General features: G+C 43.1%; 1 protein-coding gene across 1 annotated transcript in view; it reads left to right on the forward strand.

The window, feature by feature from the left end:
* Positions 1-21,131, forward strand: part of pappa2 (pappalysin 2) — a gene marked incomplete at both ends in the record, with an annotated part of 196,915 nt that overhangs the window by 25,454 nt on the left and 150,330 nt on the right. Inside the window, 4 exons of the mRNA XM_080725573.1 lie at positions 9,939-10,087; positions 15,116-15,255; positions 15,773-15,926; positions 18,387-18,579. Coding sequence (XP_080581699.1) covers positions 9,939-10,087; positions 15,116-15,255; positions 15,773-15,926; positions 18,387-18,579 — 636 coding nt within the window. The remainder of the gene's footprint in view (positions 1-9,938; positions 10,088-15,115; positions 15,256-15,772; positions 15,927-18,386; positions 18,580-21,131) is intronic.

Genomic DNA, 21,131 nt, shown 5'->3' on the forward strand with positions numbered 1-21,131 from the left:
AGTCCAGTGTGCCTATCCCGAACATGTTCGGCTTTTTTAATGAAATGAATTATTTTATCGGAGGCCTCAACGAAGCCCCGGTCTAGACGTCCATCCATGCCCGGGACTTAGACTCGGCCATCCATGGGCCGTATTCGCGCTAACGGCCGCATCGCGCCGCCCACTCCAATAATAAATCACATCTTTAGACAGGATTTTCTCCGGATTGTGTTCCCAGACCCAAAGAGAAAGTTTTTTGCGGCTGAAATAGCTTTAGATCGCGCTTCTAAATGGGTTAGCATTTTGGCTACGTGTCAGCTAGCTTCCTCCTCTCGTCCTCCATAGCATTGACTGGAGTGAAAACACAAGCCAGTTGGGGGAGGGTCAACGAAAGCTATAATGAAGGTCTATGGATACATTTCTGGCACTCTAGCGCCCCTTGTGGCCGGATGGCACTGTATGAGTTAATATTTGACAGTTTGGCCAGTCCTGTCGAATATTCGACTATTCGAATACTTTGAGGTCGAATAATTCGAATACAAAAAAATCACTATTCGTGAATGCCCTATCAGGTAATCCATCTCACTTTTGTGCCGGTTTTTCAACGCAACATTAGAGTTGATCAACCCTGATCCAGATTGAAACTTTTCAAGTTGAACAAATTCCGCATTAGGCCTATTCGTGCTCCAAACGGAACTATTGGACTAACATGTCACGTAGGCAACAGGTAACAACAGGTTGGAATAGCCACCATGGGGTCACTTTAAATGTTTTTTTAACAACGCAAACAAGCCAATCAGTGACGCCGATCGGGTTGGCCAATCGGGGAAGCCATGTGCGCACACGCACCCTAACATAATGGAGATTTGGCGCGTCCTCCACTGACCTGTTGGGGACAACGGGTCAACGGCACAAATACAGATATATATATTTTTTTGGGGTGCTTGGAAACCATCGGCCCGATCAAATTTCCATTCACTGCACACCCCCAGGTCATATGGGACCAATTTTGAGGTGCCTGAGATATGCCTGGGCAGAAAGACAGACAGACAGACAGACAGACTAGCAAATGAAAAGTTAAGATATTACAGTGATACAAGTTTATTAGTTTGTGTGACTCTGGGTGTCTGAATTTCCCCCTTGGGATAATAAAGGTATCTATCTATCTATCTATCTATCTATCTATCTATCTATCTATCTATCTATCTATCTATCTGTCTATCTGTCTATCTGTCTATCTATCTATCTATCTATCTATCTATCTATCTATCTATCTATGGACACTTGAACAATATTGTGACAAAACAGGTGAACAAACAAGAGCAATGATACAACACTGACAAACATATCAACAAAACTCAAGTAGTATTATGTATCCTTAATTCAGAGACATGAATATAAAAAAATACGGTGATAGTATACAGCACATTTAAAGTAGGCCTGATAGTTTAGTATAGTTATTCTAAAATAATTTAGGTAAATTACAATAATATTATTCATTAATTTTGATGGTGTAATAATTATTCATTATAAACATGTATATCGCATAATAATTGTATATAATAATAATTGTGAGATCGGATATTTTCACCATGTTCACATGATTATACTGATTTGACAATATGGCCAATTAAAATTGTCACTATGGAAATGTGCAGATACCCTGTACACTTACAGTATACTGTATGTTGGTTTGTTAATGTTGAGGGAGAAAACAACGTTGCACATTAAGCTAATCATCAGGGGGACCCCCCCCCCCCAAAAAAAAATAAAAATAAATAAATAATAATAAATAATAATAATAATGATATATATATATATATATATATATATATATATATATATATGTATATATATATATATATATATGTATATATATATATATATATATATATATATATATATATATATATGTATATATATATATATATACACACTAATAAATGGACACGTAGACCTCATTAGTTGAAATGAAAATGTCTTACTGATGTCTAGTGAAAAAAGAGAAAGAGAAAAAGTCCCTTAGGGTAAGGTCATCAACTACTGCATATCATGCAGAACAGAACTGCAAATTGTGTATAATCATGTGGTCTTCTGACCTCTGGATCTTATTGTGTCCCAGTCAAGTGCAATTTATTGCTTTGGCCTTTGGCCCGATGCCCCCAGAGACAAACTACAAATAACCACTGCAGTAGAAGTCAGCATTCATGGATCCCATAATTGCAAGTCATTTATCAATGGACACCGTGAGAGGAGTAGCAATAAAATGCTGACAATAAGGAAGGATAAAGCGGGCGACCGATACTGAGATCGCTACAGGCGTGGCTGCTTCAGAAATATATGCCCTATAGGCAGTGTTGGGAAAATAACTCAATTAAACGTATAGATAATACTAGAAATATTACAGTCCACTCCTTACTTTAATTCTACCTATGAGGGCTGTCACGATTATGACATTTTACATGACGATTGCAAATAATTGCGATTAACGTTTTAATTGTGTTTTTGTCGTTGACAATTACATTTCTGTTTGGCTTGTAGGCTTTGAAGTTGCACATGGCAGATATGACACATAACCTTAAATATACAATGAAATTACTGACATATTTGACAACTTTATACTTAAAAAGGAACATTGATAGTGGAAATAGCCGATCTACAAGCTCACAACGCGTCGCGATGCGACGCGTTGTGAGCTTGTAGATCTGCTATTTCCACTATTTTTGACTTTCTTAAAAATATATGAAGATTTTTCAACATGGAAACGATTATGACGATTATGAAAAATAATCACGATTATGTCAAATAATCACGATTAGACGATTATGTAATAATTGTGACAGCCCTGCTACCTATGAGGGTGGATTCAGCCAATGCTTTCCAATGGGAATGGAGTGTTTTGCTGCCATTTTAAGGATTTTCTTTTTTTTTTAAGAATATGATTATTACATTTTCAAACAAACAATATATAAACAACATACAAAGCGACAGGACAGCAAAACAACGATACAATAACGTAACAAAAACAACAAATACAGCTCAGACCCAAACCGGTGTAAATTTAAGTTTAGATGAATGGTAGGATTAATCCCCCAGCCTCCCGCAACTCTTTCAATATGGGGAGGGCAGACACCCAGTCCAGCCCCGGTCAGAATGGCATTCGCCAGAGGGCCATTCAACAGCAGTCCGGAAGCAGTAGATAAAACAGACAAATAGATCGATCAGGGCCGACAAGGAAACCCCTTGAGCACAGCAGCAGACAGCATATAGGCCCAATGAATCTTAGATACGGGTCCCAGATTTGATAAAAGGCGTCTATCTTAGAGCGTAGCATACATGTGATGTATTCGCAGGGAAATTTTAAGGATTTCTTAAAAAAAAAGGGAAAAAAAGAAAAAAATCCCATTGAAATGTATTGGTAGAATCCGCCCTCATATAGTCACTGTGTGACTGTGCCATAACAAGTAAAAGTCCGGAATTTGTGTAAAAGTACAACAAGGTTTTGGAAGCAAATAGCAATAGCAGATTCACAAGCTCACAATGTGTGGCATCGCTACTTATTGTGAGCTTGCAGATTGGCTATTTTCAAATAGTCAAAGTTTAAATAGGGGTAAATGTGTGTTTTGTAATAATAATCCAAATCTACTACTACTAGTAACTCAAGTTTTAAATTATTGTAGTAGAGAAAAGTACAATATTCGACTCTGAAATGTAGTGGAGTAAAAGTAAATTCATAGAAATTGGGAAATACCTATGTAAGTAAAAGTACCTAAAAAAGTACTTGAGTGCATGTATTTAGTTACTTTCCACCACTGCCTATAGGCAAAGATATGTCAGGCTGTGATATTTGGACTGAATAATGCGGTGGCCTTAAACGATACAGTTCATCGTGATTAAACACCACTGATATCAACCATTTCTCTGCATTCGCCGTTGTCCCTCCTTTCCTACACCAGGGCTTCTCATACTTTTTAATCTCAAGGACCCCCAGTTTGCCCTAGCTTTAGGCCACAGAACCCCATGTATAAATGGAATCAACATCATTTTCGAGGCAAAGACACCTGGCCTTTGGTGTTGTCCATTTTTTGAGGGCACAAAGGCCATTAAATGAAACAAGATTTAATCCATTGAAAGAATTAATTGAATTTAAGGGTTAAGGATTAATGTAAAGGTTAATTTAATATAATTATTATAGACTATCTGCATCAGACTAGCTGATCCATGCTCAGCCCTGCACCAATCAAAGCCGCTGGATTGTTTTAAAGATGGGGACTCGGGGGAGGTTAGCATTCAAAAGACACTGGTGTCTACATGACAAGAAAGAGACACTGTTGTCTACATGACAAGAAAGAGACACTGGTGTCTACATGACAAGAAAGAAAAGTGTCAGCTGACCACTGTGGCCTCAGGACATTCAATTTTTTTGATGGGCACAAGGCTAAACTGAGGGGCAGAGTTTTAGACTTTTAAGGGTTTATTTCAATGGTTCTCAAACTTTAAGGTACAATTTAAGCTCTCCCCTTAACTCTGACAGTATACAAATGGGACAGTTGCATACTGTCAGAGTTACACACTTTTCAATTTAGATCCCCCTAAAGCAAGGGTCTTCATCAGGCGGTCCGGGACCCCTAGGGGATCCTCAGAGTTACTATAGGAGGTCCTCCAAATCTTTGTGTGATGCTGCGAGGCGTTGTGAGCTTGTAGATTGGCTATTTTCTGCCAAGAGGTTTGGTGTAGAGGGGAGAAGTATTGACAGTTCAAGTGGTTATATATCCCACAGAAAACACAAATTGACATGAATCCAAAATACACTGATGATTGTGCTGTCAAACAATGAGACTATATGGAATCTATGACAAGGTTGTGGGATGTCCCTGCTTCATCTCTCTCTCAACTAAGTGGTCCTTGGCCTGAAAACGTTGAAGACCCCTGCCCTAGAATCCACTTGGAGAACCATTGGTCTACTTGGTTCCTCAGTAGAGTAGTCAGTATCCTGTGTCCACGGTGCTTCTGCAGGTGTGGTCTCCCTTCGTTTCCACTGCAGAGAAACAAAGAGCCTGGCGTTGGGATGGACACAGACTGCTTGACAATGTCAATAAAGTTATTTGAAGCAGTCGCAATTACCTCTCTCCATCGGGAGAGGGAGGCAATGGATGTAAAAACGTACAATTTGTAGCTTTAAGGCCTATTTTTGCTCCCCAAAATAGGTCCTTAAGTGCGCTTTTACTATTGCTTCTAACTGTGCAAATTGTGTGTGTGTGTGTGTGTGTGTGTGTGTGTGTGTGTGTGTGTGTGTGTGTGTGTGTGTGTGTGTGTGTGTGTGTGCGTGCGTGTGTGTGTGTCTTAGCCACCAGAATAGCCTTTGTTTCATTTACACATACATACATACATGCATGCATGCATTAAAATAGCACCTGCAAGGATTTATTAATTCATTAAATTCAAATTACATCTTAACAATGACGTTCAGCCAACATTGAGTGCGGTCTAAAAATAAACAGCATAACATATATAAGAGGGAAATGGTCTAAATGTTTCTGTACAATGACTGGCCGAAGCATGTGGATGGACTACTATGACATTGCTGGTCCCTTAAGGACAACAAGTGTGAAACCTTTTCCAAAAATGAGACATTTGAAAGCTGAATCACACCAGGTCTGTGGTGCAGGAATACATATCGAAATTGATGATAATAACTGATGCACGCACGCACGCACGCACGCACGCACGCACGCACGCACGCACACACACACGCACGCACACACACACACACACACACACACACACACACACACACACACACACACACACACAGGGAGGGAAAAAGGATGGGAGTCCCATTGACTTATGAGCCAGTGATGTAATTCCTGCCTGAGTTTCTGCCTTTAGGCCTCTGACCCCCCATTAAAACAACATGAACATCCAATACACAGGGGACCTACTGTGTCGTAAAAACCTGGGCCCAATGGACTGACAGTACTGTAGGTCTTCTGGAAGAAGACTGCAGCCGTGTGTGTGTGTGTGTGTGTGTGTGTGTGTGTGTGTGTGTGTGTGTGTGTGTGTGCAGGGGTGTCGCACCACATTCCGGGCCCTGGGTACAAGGATTCACTCACATTGTGTGCTTTAACTATTGAAAAATAGTATATAGCTCATATTTTTGAAAAATCTTGAAGATTTGAAGTCTTTGAATATTTCAAATCCTTCTATGTTTCTATGTCAGTGATGCTCAAACTTTTTCATGTGAAGGACCCACAAAATGATAAGCATTTGGCCACGGACCCACATCTCAAAATAATTCGTTCCAAGCACCCCCCAGAAGCCAAATTTGAGTTACAAAAAATACATAAATTCAAAGATTTGCACACATTTTCATGACTTAAAAAAAAAATAGCAGATCTACAAGCTTGCAGCGCGGCACTCAGTGCCACGCTGTGAGCTTGTATATCTGCTATTTTTCAATAGCTAAAGTATAAAAAATTGAAGGCCCCTCCACCTTGGGCCCTCAGTCCCACTCCCCCCCCCCCCCCCCCCCCCCCCCCTTGTGACGCCCCTGTGTGTGTGTGTGTGTGTGTGTGTGTGTGTGTGTGTGTGTGTGTGTGTGTGTGTGTGTGTGTGTGTGTGTGTGTGTGCGCGTGCCTGCCTGTCTGGACTGCAACCTGTGAGTTTCTCAGACAGAGAGAGAGAGAGAGAGAGAGAGAGAGAAAGAGAGAGAGAGAGAGAGAGAGAGAGAGAGAGAGAGAGAGAGAGAGAGAGAAGAGAGAATTAATGTGAGGATGACATTTTGCTGGCGTTTGTGTAACAGCGGACCATTTTTATGTTTGGGGTCTGGGTTTTTGATATCCCAACACACAGAGCTTGAGTTCTTGCGCAGGTATTCGCAGGCTGTGCGGGCCCTCGGTACCTCTGCCAATAGAGAGAGGCCACGGCGTACCGAAGCCAGCTGCTGTCACAACGCAAATTTGTTGTTGAGAGCCAGTTCTGGAGCGATAGCCAGGTACGCCGGCAGATCCTGGCACCCGAAGAAAGAGAATGGAAGAGGGGGAAGGAGGAGAGGAGATGGGAGGAAGAGAGGAGAGAGAGAACAAGAGCGAGAGAGAGTGAGGACATTTTGTCCATTAAGGCTGAGACACTTTTCCCCATTGGTTAGCAAACCTTGGAAGATGCTGTTGTTTGCTAAGCACTCTGGGTGGCTTTTATCTTCCCCTGAAATAACTATCTGAAGGGGAGCACACACTGGACGCGTGGCGGCTGCGCAGCGTTGCGTCACGGTATCGACGCACGTGAAGTGCCGCGTGGTAACCCCAACTGGATGTGGCGCGCTGCCACACAGCACATCCATTTCTCCCGGTGGGGAGAACCATTTTGTTTTTTACTCTGTCCTCTGTGGACCCCCCCAAACTTTGTGCCTGTGTGTCTGTTTACAGTTTCCCCAGGGGTAATCAGGAGGAACAGTGCACAGAAGTACCTCCGTGCAGTGCTGTAGTCAATCTTTTTTTCAGACGGTATACCATAATTATCCCCTCGCACACAAGCGTGCACATGAGCACATGTACGCACGCGGTCGCCGTAAATTGGTGTGACATCTGTTGCTAAGTTGACACGTGAAGTACTTTGACACTGTGGCCAGCGGTCATTGTCACCTCAGTATCGCCACGCACCAGCCTTCACACCGAAGTGCTCGGACATTATCGAGTCCTGACTCACTCGAGATGAGTCATTGACTCAAGTACTATAACACTAGCCATGTGTCCATGCGTGGCCCAGCCCAATGGAATGTACTGTATGGTATGCATGTGCTATTAAAAAACATTGTTTTGATGCTCATATTAACCTAGGAAGTATTACGTTGGTTTTTAGTTAGCACATGCATTCCATACATTCCATAGAGCTGTCCAAATAGAAATGGACAAAATTACATATAGCAGGAGAAAAGAATTTAACCTTTTTCTTTGCCAAATCTGTGTTGGACATGATCTGTGGAGCTGCCTCTGGTGTTTTAATTGTGAACACCCTTGACATGTTGGAAGTATTTTGTCTGGTACATGGGCATCTTAGTGGTATAGTGTATTACAGGCCCATTGCAAGATGCTGTACTCTGTCGTCTACCGTGAGCCACCCCACATTTAGAAAATGGTAAATGGTGCATTTATATAGCGCTTTTATCCAAGGCGCTTTACATAGATTGTGCATTACATTCACCCATACATTCATACACCGGTGGCGGAGGAAACCATTCAAGGCACCAACCTACTCACCTGGGGCAACTAGGGGTTCAGAGTCTTGCTCAAGGACTCCTCGACATTAACTCAGGGGGAGCCCGGATTCGAACTGGGAACCCTTTGGAAACCCTTCGTTATTCTGATCAACGTTTGCCTGCTGTCTCCCCTATTGGTACCAACATCAATACAGCATGGAAGCGTGGACAAATTAAAATGTTATCCAACGATAACAAAATATGTTATAAGTCTTCAATCTAACGATGAGGTCACTGGTAGGCGGCTTTTTGAAGTGTCCACACGCAGACCCGCGTACAATTTCCGAACTCTCACTCGGTCTAATGCTTTTCAGAAGTCGCGAGGGACATCGTTTTATGGTCGAAAAGGACCGAATTTGACCGAAATGTGAGTACTTTTTCCCACCACTTGGGTGGAAGACACACACATACAGTATATCGTCGGTGAAAACCTTGTACAGGTATGTCCAAGACAGTTTGTTTTGCATTTATCATTTAAAAAGACATTTTAAAATAGTGAAAATAGCCAATCTACAAGCACACAACGCCTCGCACCGCGAGGCGTTGTGTGCTTGTAGATCTGCTATTTTCACTACTTTTGTGCAACACTTTTGTACAATGAAGCAGGGCTTTAATTTACGAAAAAAACGTACACATTTGAAACTTGGAGATACAAGGTTTCTGTCCGACAGCGACGATATTACCTCCCAGGGTGACTGATTGATAATGCTGGAAGCTTTCAGCCAACAACCTCATAGTGTAACCGAAGCAGCTGGGGTTTCCCCCGCAGCATGCATCTTAAATCTTACAAACAAGATTATTTACAGCAATAAGTTGGAAATCTACCACAAGGAAATCCACCAATGCAACAGCCAGCCTTTTTATTGCACTGCTGCTGAACTGAACAGCACCATGAGGCAAGGTTATAGTGTGGACCACCAAACCTCTCGTTCGGAAAGATCCAACTTTTTCCGACTTGCAGCTTTCCGAACTCGCTCTTCAGAAGTTGCGAGTGACGTCATTTTGTAGTTGAACCGGACCTTTCTGACGAAAAGTTTGGTGGTCGGAGACAGTATGGACAGGCCTTAACCCGTCCAAACGAGACAACATCTGTGTCATTTAGCTACAATATATACAGTATAATACAGTGTAAATAGTAACAAAGAAATTGACGGCTTATTGTGTCTAAAAAGACTTAGCTACTTGTACTCATGCCCCCACCCACTGAAATATAAATACTAAAATCGCTAAAACGATAGAAAGCAGTAAATGAAAACATTTTAACTCTCATCTTTTCTTTTCTCTAATTACAATCTAAAATATGAACCCTTGTTGTAAAAACAAAACAAATTTGTCCTTTACCTTTTCTACCACTGCGCTTGCCTCTCTTTAGCAGAGGGGCTCATCTGAAATGACTGTAACAAAAATGCTAACAGCGGATTCCTAATGCCGCTCTCTGACTAAAGTGTAATTTATTGGATGTGATCAATCAAGGAATGAAGTGTTTGATTCACTTGCTCAGTGTAATTCCTTTTTGTTTAATGGAAACAACAGGTGGCTCTAATATTCTGTTCTCTCGGTAGATTTATCTTTTGTTACTCTGTGTTGAATGACGCATGTACCACACACACACACACACACACACACACACACACGCACACACACACACACACACACACACACGCGCGCGCGCAGAGAGTCACATATATCTCTTGTCTTTCTGCAGGGCCTACATGAGCATCAAGGAGCTAAAAGAGGAGTTACACCTGAGCGGTTCGGATACACTGAACGTGTTTTTTGCAAACAACTCTGCCCGTGAGGAGCTGGCGGGTGCTGCGACGTGGCCGTGGGCCAAGGAAGCCCTCAGTCACCAGGGTGAGTCTGTTCATGTTGGAACCACTGTATGCTACGGTACGTTTAAAACCACTTAAACCCTCTTAGTCAGCCCGGGGGTCTTCTACAGGGGGTCTGGGACCCCTAGGGCAGGGTTTCTCAAAGTGGGTGCCGTGACGCCGCAAAGCAGAATTACTTTGACAATATTTGGAATTCATCAATATCACTTTGCCTTTTTTTACCCGTCTACGCCAAATCTCTTCGTCCCAACATAGCCGATGTAGTAGTGCAGGCTCACAACGCGATGTGAGCTTGTAGATTGTAGCTATTTCTCCCGAATGTTCCCCCCAGAATAGTCATGCTGGGGCTCATATGGTATGAAAAAAAAAATAATAATATGTATAATAAGGGTAAGGGTAATAATAATAATAATTATCTGAGCAATAGTCGTCTATCAGACGTCTAGCTAAAATACGTCTAATATACGTCTATATTTGAAAGTTTTTTAGATGTCTAAGCTAAGACTAGACGTTGATTAGACGTTAGTTCAACGGCTACATAGACGGTCTATATATAGCCTATATACGCCTATTAGACGTCTAAAATATAGACTGTCTATATATAGATGCCTATTAGACGTCTAATCAACGTATAGTCTTAGCTTAGACGTCTAAAAAAAACGTTCAAATCTATACGTTTTTTAGACATAATTATCTTAGACATTCTTTAGACGTATATTAGACGTCTAATACAGTGGTTCTCAACCTGTGGGTCGGGACCCCCAGGGGGGTCCCCAAATAATTTTGGGGGGACCCCAGATAATGAACTTAATGTGAAACATTGTTTTCTCACTCGAATGTAAATAAACCAACATAAAGTTTAAGTGTATAGCGGGTTTCTGCACATTTCTAAAGTGACAATTTAAGGACTTTTTAATACCTCTAAAATGACAAATTAAACATTTGTCAAATTGACAAACATTAGAGGCAGAAATTGTGAAAATAGCAGATCTACATGCTCACAACGCCTCGCAACGCGAGAACCGTGTTATACAAAATGTAATGCCTCAACTCTTAGTGCTCGTCAGGGTGGGGGGTCCCCAGTTAAAATATTAATATTTTGGGGGTCACGGCCTGAAAAGGTTGAGGACCACTGGTCTAATAGACCGAAAAATGTTTAGGGCAAATGAACCCTTGTGACTCTATTCTGGGGAACATAAGCTAACAACGCATACGAGCGGGCCTTGTAGCTCTGGGGGACTCTGGGCAACTAGAGGGGGTTTAAGTGGGTAAATGCCAAGATTATGGCTGTAATGGCGATTCTTTTTCTCGCTTATCTTCTCTACCTCTCCATCCTTCTTTTCTCTCCGTCTGTCTTTTTACCCACCTTCTCCATTTCACGGTCATTCTCCTGCCGTACTCCGTTCTGCTCGGTGTCTCTCACCTTCCCCTTGTTCATTGTTCTCTGCACCGGCCATAACCAGACCTAACGAGGAGCCTTAATCTTGGACATAAAAGCAGGGAGATCATTTGCAGATTTCCCAGCATATCGCCTCTTTCTCCGTCAAATCATTATAGGCTCTCTCTCTCCCACTGGAAAAGGCCAGTCAGCCCAACAACAACCAAACAAACAAGAGGCATGATTGTATGAACGCCAGCTTATTATTATTCATTTATTTCAGCCCCCCAATGTATTTATTTATTTTTCCGCTTCGGGCGGCTCATCAACATTGATCTTTTTTTTTTTTTTATCTCTTTTCTGTGCCTTTTTGCTGAGAGGGATGCAGTGTGAGATAAACAGTGAGACCAAGGCTAACAATACAAATGCAAACAAACAGTACTTGACAGGTCCCCAAAAAATATAAATATTTGATGTAAATATATATTATATTGTTGTGTCGGAGCAGAACCAACCCTCCATTTCAATTTTATTTATTTATTTCATAAAACGTCTCAGTGTGGGTTTTTACAAATATTGAACCAATGAAAAGTATGTCAAAGCGCTCCTGACTACACTTAACTCGTTCAAACCACCTAAATCCAACTTATTATCATTTATTTGTATTTTTTGAGCGGTGGTTACACCGTCTCCTATACGTGGCCGTGTGTGTATGCGTGCGTGTGTGCGTGTCTCTATGTAGCCTGAAGTACCTTTTTTGACCACACATGTTAAGGGAGGGGCGCTGTTGTTCAGGCCAGGCCAGACACACACACACACACACACACACACACACACACACACACACACACACACACACACACACACACACACCCACCCCACACACACAGGCACCCCCCCCCCCCCCCCCCCCCCCCCACGACCACCGCTCAGTTCACACGGGTGTGATTTTTTTTTTTACCTTCTAATCGAAAACAACTATCTTCACGTTAATGGTCAAAAACCTCCTAACTCCACGTGAGCTGGATTTGGGTAAAGTGATGATAACATAAGCCCAGGGCCGTAGCGCGCCTAATCGGCGCTCTAGGCGAGCTCTCTCGAATGAGCCCCCCCACTCCCGCGCGCGCGATTTTTGCGGGTTTTGCCGTGAATTTAGTCGGTTTTGGGTCGGTTTTGGGCTGGTTTGGGTCCACTCCCTCCATTTCGGCGCCCCCTCGGCGCCCCCTCTAGGCTGGCGCTCTAGGCGACCGCCTAGTCCGCCTATAGCTAAAAACGGCCCTGCATAAGCCAGGACACATTCAAGTATCTGACAATGTATAGTCACCATACCAACTTTGATGAGACAGTGTTTTGTTTAAAAAAAAACATTGTATGTATGTATGTATGTATGTATGTATGTTTGTATGTATGTATATGTATATATGTTACCGGATGTTTGGGTAACTCAGGACGTTCTATGTAAGAGCGCTTGTTTTGTCGTTCACCACACACCAATCACCACCAGGTGGCGACGACAGCCATTCACTAGTGAAGGCGCTGACGTCACTCGTTTGCGACTCTATTTGCGACTTTATTTACTAGCCTAGCCTAGCCTAGCCTAGCTTAGCCATTAGCTCCATTGTAGTCACTTGGACAGGGCGTTTATCGTGGGCTTGGCCAGGCCTTACGGCCTGGGCATAAATATAACGATTGCATTCACCACGGCTTCGTAACTCGCGCGGCGCTCCGCCGGCCGCGCGGCCCTGGCCCGCTCTTCGCGGCCACTCGCACCTCCGGTGCTCGGGGGCGAAGAGCAGGACCAAGGTCCGCTGGCCTGCGCGCCGCTTGCAATGTCGTGGACAATCGAGCGGCTCCGTTCCGCCCCGTGCTGCACGACGAGTGCTCCGTTTCTCGACCGTCCTGTTTCTCTAACAAACCGTGACATATATATATATCGTCTTTGTCGGGTGGAAACCTTGTATGTCCAAAACCGTTTGTTTTGTATTTATCATTTTTATAATGATTTAAACTAGTGAAAACAGCCGATCTACAAGCACACAACGCCTCGCACCGCGAGGCGTTGTGTGCTTGTAGATCTGCTGTTTTCACTACTTTTGTGCAACGGCCTTGTATGATGAAGCAGGGCTTTGCTTTGCGAATAAAACGTACAAATTTGAAACTTGGAGATACGAGGTTTCTGCCCGACAGCGACGATACACACACATACATTCTTAATACGTGCACATGTGGTATGCAGCATATGCATCTCTGGGAGATATCACTAGCTGTCAAGAAGTGGAAAAGGGCTAAAGGGATATTGTATGAGGTTTCTGCAACACGCCACTGTGTTTTAGTAGCAGGCAATAACAATCAAACCCACATTTTAGCCCCACATTTCAGATCCCATTTCCCATAAATCTCATGCGAGAGAAAGTATGCACAATGGTTATCTGTTATCACGTTATACATTATAGAGGAGTTGGATATGGTTTCCCAGGGCATGCGTTTTGTCTTCATGTAAGGTGCAGTTTGTTTCTAATTACCTATATAAATGTCACATTATTTAGGCTTCTTTTACTACAGTGGTCTGTTTCTCTTTTGTAAATGCCAGCATGCTATTATGGCTGAGTGCTAATGTGTTTGAGTGCTCGCTGCACAAGCTAGTAAAGGCACACTTTTAATGTATGAACACAGTATTAATGTACGCATGAGCTGGCAGTTTGAATGTTGACTCTTGCATCGTTTGGTTTTGGAGGTTGACTTGACTTCATGGGCTAAATGAGAAAAGGGACAAGAAAGGGCACGCATGAAACCATCCACCTCCATCGCTTAAGGGTGCTTTTCCACAGGCAAAGAACCTGGTTCTGGTTCTTTCTCCCGCCTATGGGATGAACCAGAGGTGAGCTTTTCCGCCGAGAACCGGAGTTGGTTTCCGAACCGTAAAAGTTGGTTCCGAACGGGAACCACAAAATCCTTGGTTCCTCTGGTTCAATCATGGTTCAATCTGGTGGAAAAGCAAGCCGGTTCGCAAGAACGAACCAAGGTTCCAAGAAAGTTGAACGGGCACTGGTTCTGGAACGGGTTCTTTGCCGGTGGAAAAGGCCCCAAAGGGTGCTTTTCCACCGGCAAAGAACCTGTTCGGGTTCTTTCTCCCGCCTATGGGATGAACCAGAGGTGAGCTTTTCCACCGAGAACCGAGTTGGTTCTGAACCGTAAAAGTTGGTTCGCGGCCGGTTCCCAAGAACGAACCAAGGTTCCAAGAAAGTTGCCATCCCATAGGCGGGAGAAAGAACCCAAACTGGTTCTTTGCCGGTGGAAAAGGCCCCAGTGGTGTCCGGGGAACCTCCAGGGGTCTTTGGGATGGTTCCAGGGGGTCCTCAGCAAAACGAGGAACAGTTTTTAAACTCTTAAAGCCCCATTCTATACTCATAAATTGCCGATCCACCAGGTCACAAGGTGACACGTTGTTAGCTTTTCTAAAAATGTTGAAGATTCTGATTGATTAATTGATTGATTGAATGCTTTATTGGCAGTTTGGCAAAGAAAAGCACATGAAAGTACAGATTTCAATACAAGGTCTGCTAAGAAACCTATGGCTTGTTTCCATTGGGGTCCTTTGTACTCAATTAATCAAAGAAGGAAAAAATATACTGTATGTGTTTTTACATGACTTCTTGCTATCGTCTTTCTCAGGTGGGATGGTACTCAACCCCTCCTACTTTGGTACGGTCGGGCACAACAACACCATGATCCATGAGATGGGTCACATCTTTGGACTGTACCACGTCTTCAAGGGGGTGAGCGAGCGCGACTCGTGCGACGACCCGTGTCAGGTAGGAGAGCATGGCATCTCAACGTTCTTGCGTTCTTGGTCGATTATTATGATACAGAAAAGCCCTTTTCAGCTCTTTAAGTGGTGAGTCACACATTTTACCCGCAGCCTCACAGCTGTAACATTCAGCGAGGCACAGAGTGCCGCACTGCAAGCTTGTAGATCTGTTATTTTTGAAAAATCTTGAAAATGTGTGCACATTTTTTAATGTATATATTTCTAAAGCAGACGTTTGCAACGCAAATTCTCTTGGTCCCTGGAACAAAATATTTTGAGATGGGGGACCGCTGTCAAATACATATAATTCTAGGGGGTCCTTGACATGAAAAGTTTGAGCACCACTGATATAGAAACATACGTTTTTCTGAAAACCATTAGGATCAAGAAGACATTTTTTTGTCATTTTTCAGGTCTTAAAAGCATTTGTTTCTAAATGGTGGGTACTATACCTCCTTTTGGAACCAAAATGGGTCAAACATTTTTTTTTAATGTATGATTTTGTCATTCCTGATGTCCAGGAGACCGCCCCGTCCTTGGAGACAGGAGACCTGTGTGCTGACACGGCCCCCACGCCCAAGTCTAAGGCCTGCCAGGACCCAGGGGCCGTCAACGACACCTGTGGCATCACCACCTACCAGGACACACCTTACAACAACTATATGAGTTATACAGGTACACTGGACACACCTTACAACAACTATATGAGCTATACAGGTACACTGGACACACCTTACAACAACTGTATGAGTTATACAGGTACACTGGACACACCTTACAACAACTATATGAGTTTTACAGGTACACTGGACACACTTTACAACAACTATATTGTCGTTGTCGGGTGAAAACCTTTCATGTCCAAAACTGTTCGTTTTGCATTTATCATTTTAAAAATGACTTAAACTAGTGAAAACAGCCGATCTACAAACACACAACGCCTCGCACCTGCTTGTAGATCTGCTGTTTTCACAACTTTTGTGCGACGGCCTTGTATGATGAAGCAGGACTTTACTTTGCGAAAGAATGTACAAATGTGAAACTTGGAGTTACGAGGGCTTAATATTGATGACATCAGGGATCTTCATTTATGGGCATGAAAGGGATTCTGTTATTAAGCCCATATCTAACAGGACTTCATATGGGAATGCCCATATATGGAGGAAGACAGCCCATATATGTGTGGCTGGTTCAGACAGGGATCTTCATATATGGGCATAAAAGGGATTCTGGGGAATACCCATATATGGACTTTTACATAGGTGATGTCACCTGTGATATCACCTGTGATGTCACATGATGTGTCAGGGGAACCACAGTGTCAGGCGTGACCTTCAGAGATACACGGATACGTGAACAAGATGTGCCGGATATCACAGTGACATCAGAGCATGATGACATCACGATGACACATTTTTACGGTCTATGGGTTTGCCGCAATTAATTTATTCATTCATTAATTTTCTCCATTGACTTGAAGGGTTAAATGCAAAAAAAAAATAAATTGGCTTAATATTGATGACATCGGGGAACTCCATATATGAGCATAAAAGGGACAAGGACGGAATTAATTTGCAAGTGTGACTCGCGTCACAGCAACCACACTTGCAATTTCCAATCTGAAAGTTTTCTCCAGAACAGGGCCACTGGGGTTCTCGCGGTTAAACTCTAATCGACAGTGGACAACATCTCCTCGTGTAGAGAACATTTCATGAGCCTGGGGCCAGGCCAAATCATTCATGCTGTAAAACGTCAAGCCTGCCCATAATTATTTTAGTGTGGAAAAGGCAAGCCGTGTCTCCCCCCGATTCCATGACTGCTGGCGTCAGTCCGTAGAGATGTGTGGGGTTTCTTCTCTGGACACTGACAATACCGGATCTGGGATGGACATGAAAGTTCTTGGTTTTGGTAATAGGAACCAGGGTTCTGTTTGTGAGGGCAATGGATGATGAAGACATTAGATGTGAAGACAGGCCTTCGGAGGAGCCCTGAATGCCTCTACTTCCTCCCTCTAAACAAGGACAGATGTGAGCAGTGTCAACAAATCTGATTTATTTTAGGACATGGACAGTGTAATTTAGAGATTAACGTGAAGACATGCATACACAAGAGTTGGCCTGTTACCGTAATGCAGCCAACGCTGCACATTTTCCTCTTGGATGTGATTAACAAATGATAGATTCTAACGTCCGTATGGTGGTGCCAAAGCTTCTTTGTTTAAAAATGATTAATGATTAAGTCTAGTTGTGCATGCTTATGAAATCGTGATACTACTACACTACTGCTAATAATAATAACAACAATAATGATGTGTTCTGGGCAGCTTTTTGGTGACAATTCTTGTATTGACTATGAGGGATGTGATGGCCAGTGTCCACACCAGCAGCCACAAATTGAAAGTCAGCAAAACATGGTGGAACCCTTTTTTGTTTTTCTTTTCTGTTTTTTTGTTTTTGTTTATCAATTCAGTTTAGCTTACTTTTCAGCACTACATAATAGAAAGATGTGATAACTTCACACAGAACTAAATAGCATAGGCCTACCGTTTGCTGCACGTTTGACAGAAAGGTCGCTGATTGGAGGTACATAATGGCACATTTAGTTTATTGCAAGTTGTTTTATCAGAAGTTATTACCCGGCTTGTTTGAATGCTTGATTCTGATTGGTCAATCGCTGAAATCAGTGGTCTGATATTCCTTGATAACAGACCGCTCCGCTCTATAACAGACCGCTGCCTAATCAACGGCTCAGAGCACCTGCTGCAGTCAGGCTGCACTTCGAGATTCTTGTGCTGGATCCAACATGTCAGCCATGTAAACAAACAGACAGCAACATTTAGCACTATTTAGGTCTGACATACCGGTAGGTAATCAGTAAAAAAAAAGAAGAAAAAAAAAAGAAAGAAAGAAACGTTTCTTAAACCTATAAATGCTGGTCATCGAGGGAAGGGGAGTGTTACAGTAGTGCTACTGTATGGGTTTAGGTGGAGTCTGAAGAGGTGAGTCTTCAGTCCACGGCGGAAGCTGGGGAGTGAGTCTGTAGTTCTAAGTGCGAAAAAAAAATATATATGGGGGTCCCGACCCACAGATTGAGAACCACAGGTTTAACTGACCTCTTTTCTCTGTGACTCCTCAGATGACAACTGCACCAACCACTTCACCCCCAACCAGGTGGCCCGGATGCACTGCTACCTGGACCTGGTCTACCAGGACTGGCTTAGGGACCGCCAGCCCGCCCCCGTCCCCCTGTCCCCCATTGTGATTGGTCACAGCTCGGATTCTGTCTCCATCTATTGGCTGCCACCTCTGACGGGACCGCTCCACCAAGGGTACATTGGAACACTCTTTTTTTTTTGTTACCTACGTACATGGGGGCATGGATTCACCTGATGGCAGTTTTGACCAATTAAACCCATTCCCTGCGAACTTAAAATATGGATGTGCGCTAAAACTGCCGGGAAATAGCTATATTTTATTAACATGATAGGGTATAATTTACTTGTTTTCAAAGCTATGATGATAAACCACCACCAAAAAGACCACTAGAGCGCGCCATCGTAACACTAAAACTTTCAGAATAAGCCACGTTTGAAGGATGGATAGGTGACGTCGCTCAATGGATTCACAATGGTAGACACGGCTATAATTAACGGCGCGCCATATGTGCTCATTACTGCTCAATTCGGGCTTGATCGTCTAAACCACCATCGGTCTGGGCAACGGATCGTATACAGACGCCACTCACAAAATTTCCGAATCAAAATCCGACCTAGTGAAGCTGCGTAATGGACGATGGTTTGTATTGAGCTCAACGGCTAACAGACGCTATTGTAAACAGACGAGGCCTGGTTTAGCGGTGACGTCATCATCCTATCCTTTTTTTTCACGGTCTCTCGTTATAAACAGCTGAAGGTAAGGGAACCCATTTGCTCCGTCAAAATACCCAAATAAATGCTTAAAAAATGCTTGTTATATAAATGTCGATCGGCAGAGAGTCTCCTAGTGAGGAAGTCGTTCTGAAAGTGGACCAGCAGGCAAGAAGTTAAGACCTAAGGCCGATAAAAAAAATAAAAAAATGCTTTCTAAATCAGCAGTTCTCAAACTTTTTCGTGCTAAGGAAAATAGAAGATATACATATACCGGTATATATATATTTTTTTTTTTTATTTTTTTTTTTAAACGTAGGAAAAGAAAATGGGATTTTTACTTGAGTCGTGAGCCATAAAAATTGGTCCGTGACCCACAAATGGGTCCCGACCCAGTTACACCTTATTCTCTCCGGGAAAACTCCATGTGTGGACGTGACTGTCAATGTTTACATCTTCCCCAAAACCAACAGGCAGGGTTTTATTGGCAGTAGTTGCGTTTCCATAAAGCCTTTTTTTTTCTCGTATTAATGCTTTTGCGCATAAATCTTCCCCCCCCCCCCCCCCGTGTGTGTGTGTGTGTGTGTGTGTGTGTGTGTGTGTGTGTGTGTGTGTGTGTGTGTGTGTGTGTGTGTGTGTGGCCTGGCCTGAACAACAGCGCCCCTCCCTTAACATGTGTGGTCAGAAAAGGTACTACACCACAGGCTTGAGGCTACATACAGACCCACATACAAACAAACATACCTACACACACGGCCACGCTATGGAGACGGTGTTACCACCGCTCAAAAAAAAAAAAAAAAATGCGCAAAAGGGAAATGGAAACACTAAGCGAATAGGTTTTGAATTAAAATGCATTGAACTCGCATGATATGGATTTGGCTGAAGGGATCTGAAGGGAGCTGCTAACTTGTTGGCGCCGTGTTCCCAACTACTGTACCTTGCATCGTTGTGAGCTTTGCAGATCGGCCACCTTCCAGACGCAAAACCTTGCAGGATGAGACGTCGATTCGGGGAGGACAAAAATAAAGGCTGTTGGTCACGTGTCGTGTTCGGTCTGAAAAAATCAGCCCGGCGATCCCAGCTCTGTGCACTGTGTGCAGGCCCGCGGGAAGTCATTTACAACAGGTCTCCCAAGAATCGCATTTCATCAGTGGATGGAAACAGGCTAAATTCGCTTTTTCTTTTTTTGAATTTCTGACAATTGGCTTCCTATTTTCTAAAAGGTTTATGGAAACGCAGACAGTGACTAAACAACACAATAAGACAGACAGTGACTAAACAACACAATAAGGGGAATTTGCAATGACTATAAACTTAGTTGACCGTGAGCCAGTCCTGAACTGACATCTGCCTGTCTCTCTTAATTCCGTCCATTTTGAATATTGACTGGCAGTCGACTATAATTGGCAACCCCATAAAGAAATTATAATAATGTTTTGACTGAGAGATTGGCAGTCAAATCAGTCTGACCAGCCTGATCGCATAACATTAAAAAAAAATCGGATATACTTGCTTGGTTTCTCCCAATAAATCATGATGAAATGACATTTCTAAAGGGGCACTTTTGGTGGAAATATCGAAAATAGCAGACCTCACAAGGCGTCACAATGCGCCGCATTGTGAGCATGGAGGTCTGCTATTTTCGGTGCTTGATACCACACTGAACTAAGCTAAATCAAGTCAATACTGGAGATGTGGCGTAACGGCACGGATTTCTACGCAGAGAGGGCAATTCTTTCAACATACCGGTAAGATGCTGCATTCAAGTTCAGGAGAGTTTGGACAAGGCAATTATCTTGAATGCTGCCTTCAGGTATGGCGCATTTGCAAAACTGCATTCATGGTCTGGAGAGGGAACTTTTTACAAACAGATATAAGGGCTGGGGCTCAAGCCCCCTGTGATGACTATGTGTGCACGTGCCTGCCGGGGAGACATCAGACGTCTCTTTTGGGTCTGGAGCCAAGACGTTTATCCTCGACAATGAATGACAGCCACTGTTTTTGTTGTGTCT

The sequence above is a fragment of the Nannobrachium achirus genome, assembly GCF_963921795.1.
Source record: "Nannobrachium achirus genome assembly, chromosome: 5".
NCBI lineage: Eukaryota > Metazoa > Chordata > Actinopteri > Myctophiformes > Myctophidae > Nannobrachium > Nannobrachium achirus.